The 10,655-nt window shown below is 44.3% G+C and overlaps 1 protein-coding gene across 1 annotated transcript in view; it reads right to left on the reverse strand.

The window, feature by feature from the left end:
• SP4 (Sp4 transcription factor) overlaps nucleotides 1-9,994 on the reverse strand; it is a 46,916-nt gene extending 36,922 nt beyond the window's left edge. Inside the window, exons 1-3 of the mRNA XM_065398020.1 lie at nucleotides 9,828-9,994; nucleotides 9,123-9,217; nucleotides 7,122-8,676 (exon numbers count right to left, since the gene is read on the reverse strand). Of these exons, the coding sequence (XP_065254092.1) occupies nucleotides 7,122-8,676; nucleotides 9,123-9,217; nucleotides 9,828-9,834 (1,657 nt within the window). The 5' untranslated portion in view covers nucleotides 9,835-9,994. The remainder of the gene's footprint in view (nucleotides 1-7,121; nucleotides 8,677-9,122; nucleotides 9,218-9,827) is intronic.
• Between the last annotated feature and the right edge of the window lie 661 nt (nucleotides 9,995-10,655).

Genomic DNA, 10,655 nt, shown 5'->3' on the forward strand with positions numbered 1-10,655 from the left:
ATACAGAAAAGGATTAATGCCTTCAAAAAACTAGGCACTAAGCCTGCCCTGGAGAAATGGCTCAGTCTGCCAGCTGGAAAGATCCCTACCTGGACTCGTGCAGGCAGGTATATAAAAAAATGAAGATGATGTAGCTTGGGGTTCTCAGAAGAAAGTGTTCTCTCCTGGCTTCATTACATCTCTAGATTGGAAGGCAAGAGAATCTCAGGCCAGCCCATGAGAAAGAGGCAAGGAGAACATGGGAAACAGACTGCTTTATCCCCGTGAAAGGGCTGAACATCTTGCCAAAAACTGTAGTTAGGACTATTTGTTTTCCTCTGGCTGAAGTGTGCCTGCCAGGATTTGGCTATGAACTTTTTCTCCCTCTTTCCACTTCCTTGCTAGTTTCACTGTTGCCCACAAGTATCTATATTGACAAAGTTGAGAATTGCTGTGGATGTACTGGATATATCAGTCCCCAGATGTTGAAGGTGACTGCTTCAGTTACAAAGTTTATATATGTTGTAACTAATGACTAGAAGCTTTTCTTTATAGAAGTTGATAGCAGTGAAAAAGAAAGCTTCCTACTTGCTATAATTAAGTGGGCAAGTGGAGTTTTCAAGCTTTAATAGTGCATATTAGTAACTTAGTTTAACCCCTCTTGTGTATATGTTTTCCTAAATACTTTAAGTGTCTGTGAGGGGGAAATTCAAGTATTACAAAACACTTCAGTTCAATCATTTGGTTCTTATTGTCTCCATTATGTGAGAAGAATTTTAAAAAACCGCAAAAACCCAATAGTTAGTTTTTCCTGTCATTTGTCACAAACTTAAAAAACTTTGCTTCAGAACAACTAATGGTGGAATACTAAAGGTCTTTATAACATGAACACTGAAATAGAAGTGGTCTACCAACTTATTAATTTTTTGGAAAAAAATTAATTGCAAACATCACATGAATGAAATTTTGCAAAATACAATATTTCTGGTCAAGTTACAACAGCATTTCCTGAACTTCTGAATGCCAAGTCCAACTCCCACTCATCTCTTCAGAAAAACGAAACCAACCACAGCCCCTCCAACTTTATCATGTATTCTTAAAAGCTTTCCTGAAATGAGATGATATAGTAGATTTTCACAAGTTTCCTTTACTTTTTTGATGAGCAATTAAATAATTATACTTTAAATGGCAAAACTGTTAATCAGAATTTGAGTTAGCACATATTGAAATGAATAGGGCATTTCACAAACAGCTATTGTATCATGTTCTCTGCAAACTCATGTAGACACTGCTGTATCAGTGAATATTGGTAATTTTTTAAAGGTTTTCTTCACAATCCTACCAAAATAGAGACCTTAGTTAATGCTAAGACTCTGGACAACAGAGGGCTTGTCTGTCTGTTACCCTCACCCTAGCAAGTTCTTTGTGCCCACTGGAGAGAGGGGTGGGGACTCTCCAAATTAAAAAACGTTGAGTTAGAGTCTGTATTCCAGAGACCACTTTATTATGTTAATACTAACATAACAGATGTGGCTACTAAGCACTACTGCAATACATATAATAAAATATTCCAAAGGACAGCATGATCTAGCACACACGGTATGTATTGAAAGTTACACAAGACATTCTAACTAGAAGCCCAATCTTACAGTCCTCATATTACCAAGAACTGAAACCAAGATCAAGCCTTGGATTCTAAACTGATCAGGTAAAGATCAATCCTTTTATTAACAGATTGGAAGAATGCAATGATTCCTTGTCTTATGTTAGTTGAGACATCCAATTTCTGAGCCAGAGCCTACAGTCCATGTTCAGGCAAAACTTCCGCTGACTTCAGGATCAGGCCCTATGTGTCTTTAGGCATTCTGGATGACTAGAACTACATGGCACTAAGGCGCTCTCAGCAAGTTCAAGGTTTCAACCCACAATCCATTCATGACCTACATATTGAGCATTAGGTGAAAGCAACTTTTCAGAATGTAAATCTGACCTTTCCACATCAGTTTGAAATCTAGCAGATAACCTCAGCAAACCCATGGTGTTATCTGCTAGAATAGCCCAGGGTTAACTATTACACTGGGATGCTACAATAGATGTCTTCACTATAAATGCTGGACAAAGCTTAATTGCATTGATGGTGTCAGAATTCAACGATGAAAGTTGGAATTCCAATAAATCTGACATTACCAGATGTAAACATTTACAAATGAGAGTGGAATGAACAGCATAAAACCAATACAAATTTACATAGCAGCTAACTACATTGGACTATCAAAAGAACTAAAAGTTAGCCTTTTTACAATAATCTATTGCTATCTAGTAAAGTATGCCATACATATATTTAATGATTAATAAAGTATCCTCTATGCACTACTACTACTTTATTGACTAAGCTTGCAAAGTCCTGGCATTCAACTTGACAGCATTTCTGTTTGTGCCTTTGTAACATGATAATTTTTGATCACCCACACCCAATCAATTCCACAATTTCAGGAAGTGTTCTAGGCATTCATTGCCAGAACCCTATTGATTTTAGGGAAAAATCAGAAAGCCAGAAAGGGAAACATGGAGTCCCTCTTATGATTAACAGAGCCAGAGTTTTAAGTACACCTCTACCCCAATATAACGCTGTCCTCGGGAGCCAAAAAATCTTACCGCGTTATAGGTGAAACTGCATTATAGCGAACTTGCTTTGATCTGCTGGAGTGCGCAGCCCCGCCCCCCCGGAGCACTGCTTTATATCCAAATTCGTGTTATATCGGGTCAGATTACATTGGGGTAGAGGTGTACCTTTGAAACTATCTATAGGTCAAACAACTGGTTAATGGCATTCATTAGTGCCTTCCAACAAAATACCACAATCTCCTTTCTGCCTATCCTCCCAACAGAATTTAACATGTTGACACCTTGAATGATCTATCTCCCAGACAGAAAGAATAATGGGAGTGAGGAAAGTATGTACATAATCTCTGGGATAAGACGGGAGGAGGAAAGAGGCACACCGTGCCTCAAGCATGGGAGAAGAGATGGACATGGGAGGCCACAGGGAACCCCTATAAGAGAAAGATTGAGGGAATCTGGCATACAGCACAGGGGAGAATAAGGGGCCACACAGAGCCTCTGCTATTGGGGGAGGGAAATTAGGGGTACAGAGAGCTCCATGTTTGGAGAGGTGGAAGTCACAGGAATCCCTGAAATAGAGGGGGATGTGAGTCTGGCACACAGAGCTGTGGGTGGAGGAGGTAAAATGGAGGAATGCAAGGAGCCCCTGGTGTGACCCCCACCGTAGTATAGACATGAAACAAATTGCCAAAGCCAAAACAGAACTTATTGAGGAAGGACAACATTACTTTGCAAAAAATAAACAAATAAAATAAAAAATACACTACCTGAAGACAATTATGACAGTTCCCCTTTTCATCTGTATTTATGGATCTATGACAATGGAATATAATTATTAGCTTATAGTAGTGCACCTCTATTATGCAAGTGAGAACATTTCTAGCAAAAAGCAGTGTCTTTTTAAAATATTAAGTTTATAAATGGTGGTAGAATCTCCATTAAGTCACAAAACTCCAATCTAATTTCTACATGCGACATCAGATCATAGTGAATTAGCAGTCTATGGAGTCTCCTAATGAACAGTAATTTAAACTATTAACTAAGGCTTTGCACTAGTGACAGCCACAAGTAAAATTCAGTTAACTTTTATTCCTCTCCTCTATCCCACAATACTCATATTAAAGGAGAAATATTTCAAGGAAAGATGTAGGTATATTTAGGAGACATTTAATCAATATTCACACCTAACCTCATTCACAAGAACACTAAGCAAGTGTGCTGTGTATGTTAATGTTTTTGGAGGAAGGGACAAGAGGCAAGAACCTTCATCTACTGTGAAGCCTCCATAGTACCATACAACTGCCATTTGATTTCTCTCCCCTCACCTTATGTCTTCCTCCCTCTTCCTTCCAAGAGAAGACCTCATAACCTGGGCTGGTAAACTGTGTGAACAGCAGCATGGTCAAAGAACTCAATATTATCCTTTCAGTCAAATTCCCAACTATGCCCAGGGCCGGCTCCAGGCATCAGCCGAGCAAGCTCATGCTTGGGGCGGCAGATTCTACGGGGCTGCATTCCGCCCAATCCTAGGGCGGCACGTCCGCTTTTTTTCTTTGTTTTGTTTGCCAATCCAGCCGCCCTCTAGGGGGCAGCGGCGCGGAGGAGGGGAGCACCCTGCTGGGAGGGGCTGTGCGCTCAGTCTGTCCCAGCCGGTGCCAGGTCTGTAGCAAGCCCGGCAGGGCAGTACGCGTCCTTCCCTCCCCATCGACCAGAGCGGCGCGGAGCCCTCCCGGCAGGCGGTGCGGCAGTCGGGGCCGCGTGGCGAGCGCCCCGCTGAAGCCCTGGCCGCCCCCCCGTCAGCTGGGACACGTCTGCAGCGCAGGGAGTCCCCCTGCACCCTGGCTCCGGCCGCGCCGCAGGTTTGTGTGGTTTTTTTTTGCTTTGCAGTTCTGGCCACGCCGATTTTTTATTTTTTTTTTGGCTTCGGTCGGCAAAAAAGCCAGAGCCGGCCCTGCTTATGCCTAGTACACAGTTGAGGCCTAAACAGCATACAGGAAACAGAAAATTTGTTGTTTCCTATACTGCTTCCCCAAGCACTCTTCCCAGTACGAGTTCCATGCTAACGAGTTCTTTTGACTGTCGTGGACGGGGGATTTTGCATATAATTTTCCAATCCAAATTGGCCAGCTAGCACAACAGCAGAACTATGTAATCCATTCCCAGAGTGCAATATCATTTGTTTGAACCAGAGCAGCCAAAAGGTCAAGATTGTAATGCTGATTAGAGATGAGACACCACTGAAAAAACTTACTGTTTTTTCAAAAACCCAGGAGTCTTAATAGCAGCACACGGTGTCAGAGTTTAAGGCCAGAAGGAACCATCAGATCTAGTTTGACCTACTGTATATCTCACAGACTACAACCACCACCCTGCAACTGCACACTAAATCCAACAACTGAAATCAGACTAAAGTATTAGAGCCCATAGAAGACCACACTATTACATGCCACAGATAGAGACTAGAAGTGACAGAGGTGCACCAATGCCCAAGGACCCTACAATGGAAGGGAACTGATTAAGTAAGATATACCCAGATAATCCCAGCAAGTGACCTGTACCCAGATAATCCAAGCAAGTGACCTGAATGCCATATTGCAGAGGAAAATGAAAATACACAGATATGATGCCATCATTACAGACTAGTTCTTGATAGTTAAAACCATGAAAAGAAAGTACCACCGGAGATACAAAACTACACTAACTTTCAGGTCTGCTTATCAGAAGATAGAAATGATGGCTAATCCCCCCCTGAAAAAAGGTGAAGACTCCTCAGGCCTACAGCTATAACAGTTTTAATTCATTTGGCATGAAACGTCCTGCTTAGCATATGCATACATGTACAACAGTAAAGCTAGATCTACACTAGAGACTTCTGACAGTATAATAATGTCAGATGGAGTGTCTTTAAAATATATATTTTTTTATACTGGCAAAACCTCTAGTGCAGATTCAGTTCACTGACAAAAAGAGTGCTTTTGCCAGAACAGTTTATTTTGCTCAAGAAACGTGTATAAAGTATTCTGGCAAAAACATTTTTTGCTGGTAGAAGCTGCATCTTCACTAGGTTTATCTATACTAGCAAACCTTTTCTAGTGGTAATTTGCTATGTCTACACACTGGAGATTTTTCTATTCCTTACTACTAAAATGGGAAAAATCTCTATATTGTGTCAATTAAAAAGTAATAAAAAAAGTGAATTTTTTTGCCAAAACTTTACATATGAAAATTTACTTTAAAATGTTATATATTACACACACACACACACACACACACACGTGCCCCTACCACCCTGTTTCCCCCTCTTCCTGACTGTGGAAATGCAGAGACCCTGCAGAATATTTATGAAAAAAATTCTTGTTTATCAGCAGCATTTAGGTATTTAAAAACAGTTCTTCCTAACCTACAGAAGAGCAGTCAGACAAGCATATTACAACATAAATTAAGACTTCCAATACTAAACACTGAATCACAGCTAAGAGTAATTTTTAAACAGACTATGGGAATTATGCTCTGTATCAGTGGTTCTCAACCTATTTACCATCGTGGGCCACATATGCAGCTCTCTGTGTGTTATGTGCGCCACATCCACACAACATATATACTACCTGTACGGCCCTGAAGATATCACATGGGCCGCAACTGTGTGCTGATTGGGCTGCAAGCGGCCTGCAGGTTGAGAATCACTGTTCTATATGTACAAATTCAGAGCATTTCACTCATTCTATGTCCAGATGATATATTTGCAAAACCCTGACTGTAAAGGGGTCAGCTTATAGAAGTAGAAGGCAGTGCAGAAATTACATAATGATAAGCAATTTTATAATCAATTGAAGTGAGTACTGGCCACAAGATTATCTAAGTTCACTTGCTATCTCCACCTTCACCTGTCATCGAAAATAGCAATTATCAGCATTAGATCAAGAGAGTTGAATGTTCTCCAAAAGTTTAATGTTGCAGAAAGTTTGGATAAATATATCAAGTTTTACTACTAGAATCTCAGACCGCAGAGAAACCTAAAAAGCACACCTTTGGTAAACGGTCCTTTTTTCTGTCATACACGTTCTAAACAACACTTATTCAGATATAATTTCAAATGATACTTAATCAAATTAAATCAAGTTCCATATTTAGAAAAGGCCTCAGATGGGAGATCTGGATACATCTCTCTCAGTGGTTCTCAAACATTTGTATTGGTGACCCCTTTCACATAGCAAGCCTCTGAGCCCTCCCCCCCCCTTATAAATTAAAAACACTTTTTTATATATTTAACACCATTATAAATGCTGGAGACAAAGCAGAACTTGGGGTGGAGCCTGACCCCCATGTAATAACCTCATAACCCCGAGAGGTCCTGACCCCCAGTTTGAGAACCCCTGATCTATCTCCGTATCATTAAAAAAAAAAAAATCATTTAAAAAATGTTAATTTTCTTACAATTTTAAACCCAGAAGTATAAGCAAAACCACGCTCAATGCCCAACACTATTAAATATAAGAAAATATATGTGCTAGAACACTTACCTGCAACACTGGTAATGGTAACTGGAACTCCTTGAACTTGAACACCCGCTGCACTGAGGCTGGCAACACTTACTGTTTGGAGGTTAGGCACTGAAGCAAGCTGGGCAGCATTCAGTGTGATTGGGGTACCAGCAACAGCCATTGGCGCAATCTGGGCAATAGTTGCGCCCCCACTTGAAGACACTGGGGTGATGGTTAGTTGCTGGGGTAACCCAGCGTTCTGAACTTGCAAATTTGAAAGGCTTTGAAGATTCTGAACCTGCACAGTTTGCCAGCTAATCTGCCCGGATGGTGTTAAAGTTGGAGCCCTGATGAGTACCTGAGTTGGACTCACTGCTTGCAGCTGAACATTTTGCAAAGGCTGTTGTTGGATGGTCTGAATAGTTTGCCCTGACTGGAGCTGAAACGACTGTGGAGAAATGGCTTGAATAATCTGCTGTTGCGGCTGTTGAATCTGTATTTGCTGTAGAATAGGCTGACCTACAATTTGCACCTGTTGAAGTGAACTTGACTGATCCTGCACGTTTTGTAGTCCATTAGGCTGAAGCTGATTGGAGCTCTGGGCTTCTGATTCTGTGGCAGTTGTTTGAGGTTCTTCAGGAGTATGCTCTGAACTGCTGCCTGCTGTGCTTGCATACTGGCCTGCCTCTGCCGAGCTTACTAAAGTGTCACTGCTAGTCAGAGATGTTGAGGCAGTGGTTGTACAAATGGAAGAAGAGGAAGGGGATTCTGGCATAGTACTAACAGAAGCAGTGGTGACAGGCGTGGTTACTACCTGATTCCCATTGGAAACTCCACTATCAGCAGTCTGGCCAACCTGTCCAGAACCGCCTCCTGCTGCCACGTTGTTTATCACAGGCAATGCTAGAGTTACTCCTCCAATGTTTATAGGCAAGGTTGTTACAACCTGAGCCTGAGTACCTGGAATAGTTTGCAGCTGCAGTGGTATTGAAACACCAGGCCTAATTTGCACTGGAACTGTCTGATTTCCCAGGTTCTGAGCAATAATATTCCCCGAAGTGGTCCTATTTGCAGTTGCGAGGATAGCTTGATTATTCCCTGCAGGGATGAGCTGAATTTGACCCTGTAAATCTTGTAGAGCTGTAGCATTGGCAGGATTGATTTGAATTTGCTGACTTTCCGTTGTCTGAATCTGTGGGATCACTTGGTATTGGACACTACCACTTGGATTCTGTACTTGTACTACTTGAAACTGTCCAGGGTTAGTAGCAGAATTACCTGATTTAGTTTTTGAAGGAGATGTATTCCCATTGTTGCTGCTGGAGGGACTTGCTGTGCTTGAAGCAATAGAAGATCCTTGTTGAGCAACATTATTTTCTTTTGAAGCAGGAGGAGCAGCAGCAACAAGCTGCCACGCATTTCCAGCAAGTTGAGTTGTAACTAATTCTAACTGTTGTGGTTGATTTTGAAGCTGCACCAAACCCTGGCTTGGATCTATAATAATCTGCTGTTGTCCAGTTGATTGATTCTCACCAGGAGTTCCTATTTTGCTGCAAGTGGCTGCCAGCAACGCCAGAGGTGAAGGTTGAGAATCCTACCCATAAACAGAGAAAACAGCAGCAAATTTAAAAGAAGAGTAGGTGTGAGTTATTTCTGACAGTTCAACTATCAAAGTTTATTCAGGAAACACAAAAATGTTTAAGATGTTTTAGTACACAGCGAGATCATACAGTACTGAATGAGGAAGTACATTCTCAGATCCTCACATATGCTTGAAAAATAAGGCCATTTATTACCAATAAATAAAACTACTACCAAAGTGTTTCTTCCTCAATCCAGTCCTTTTTACAAAATTCTTCAATACACAGGAAGCAATTTATCAGTTTAAAGTATAATCCACCCAAAAAACATGTCCAGGCAGTCAAGATTACCATTCATGTTTCACCCACCCCAAAGAAAGACACCTTGAACGGGAAATGCAGTTAACTGCACGTTTCGTTTTAAGAGGTGTGCAGTTCCCTTTTTGTGTGCATGAGTTACCTGTGAGCCTCCAGTTTTATTTTTTTTATTATTGTTGTTCTCTGCCTCAGGAGATTTCTCTCCCTCTGTGGGCATAGCTTCCTCCTTCTTTTGATCTGCAAAAAATATAAAGCATAACAGATTAATTATTTACCTTTCTTTATACAAAAGCAAAACCTATTAGCCCCTCCTCTTTGGTACCCAGTCCCTTCGATTTTACCGCTCTGAAAACCACAATCCAAATCATTATGACAAAAGAGCCAGTCCCAAAAACGTGGTTTGAAACCCAACCCATGGGGGCTGGAGAGTTAACACCCAGAAAGGGGAGGTTTGATTTCCTCTCCCAGACAGCAGGGGGAAAAACCCACCCACAACCCTCCTCCTTCTCCTGCCCCTAAAGCATCGACGGCCACTCAGTGGCCGTCGATGCTTTAGGGGGCAGGAGGAGGGCTGTACAGGGGAGGAAAAGAGGAATGAAGGAGGGAAGGATGTGCACAGGAGGGAGGGTTGGGGAGAAAAGGGGAATGGAGGAGGGAGGAAAAGAGGAGGGACGGAGAGCGGAGTGGGCAGGGAAGGAAGAGAAGAAAGGGGGGAAGAAGGAGGGCCAGAGGAGGACTGAAAGAGGGCGGGATAGAGGGGCATGGAGGGGAGAGCGGAGAAGAAAGGGGGATGAGGGATGGAGGGTGGAGCGGGCTGAGGGAGGCAGGGAGGGAGGGGGTTACATACCGCTCATCCCGCATTAATGCCCCGCTGAGGCGCCGCTCTGGGGGGGAGGAGAAAGAGGAGGAGGCGGAGGGTGGGGTGGGGGTAGCGGGGAGAAGGCCGGTCGCAGCCGGAGCTGGGAGGAGCGGGACGGCCTATTTTTCCACGAATGGCCGCCGCTGGGCTGTGGCGTAGCTGCCTCTCTCCGCCCGCCGCCGCCGCCTGCCCCTGAGCCCGGCGCCTGATTGACAGCTCAGAGCCAGCCGGGGGGGAAGGAGGGGCGGGGCCCAGCGAGGCCCAACTGACGCCCACTGAGCAGGAAACCGAGCCCAGCAGCCGACTCGGCCGCTCCTCTCCGACGGAGCTGGGCTCCTCGCAAATGGGCGGGGCTAGGCTAGGGCGGCGCGAGCCAGCTACCGAGCCGGCTCCGCGCGACCCAAGCCCAGAGCAGGCAGTCGGGGCCCTCGCACTGGGAGGGAGAGGGCGGGGCCAAAGCTGCGCGAGCTGCGGAGCAGGCGAGCTAAGCGAAGTCAACCTTCGCCTGCAGCAGGGCTCCCCACGCTGCCTGACAGCGCGAAGCGAGGCAGGGAAGGGGCGGAGCCAAGCCGGGGGTGGTGAGCGGCAAAGCGCCTCCGTGCCCGTCGCGAGCAGCCAGAGCGCTGATTGACAGCGCGCGCGAACAAGAAAAAGAACACGTGGGCGGGCTCGCGCGGCATGAGCCAATCAAACGGCAGCCGGGTACCTAACGCCCCCTGACTGACAGCGCGCGGGAAGGCGCTGGGCTGTAACCGCCAAGTCCCCCGACGCGGCCCTCCCCCGCCTGCCCTTCAGTCACCCCGGGCTCAGCCCACC

This window comes from Emys orbicularis, chromosome 2, assembly GCF_028017835.1.
Source record: "Emys orbicularis isolate rEmyOrb1 chromosome 2, rEmyOrb1.hap1, whole genome shotgun sequence".
In the NCBI taxonomy this organism is placed as follows: domain Eukaryota; kingdom Metazoa; phylum Chordata; order Testudines; family Emydidae; genus Emys; species Emys orbicularis.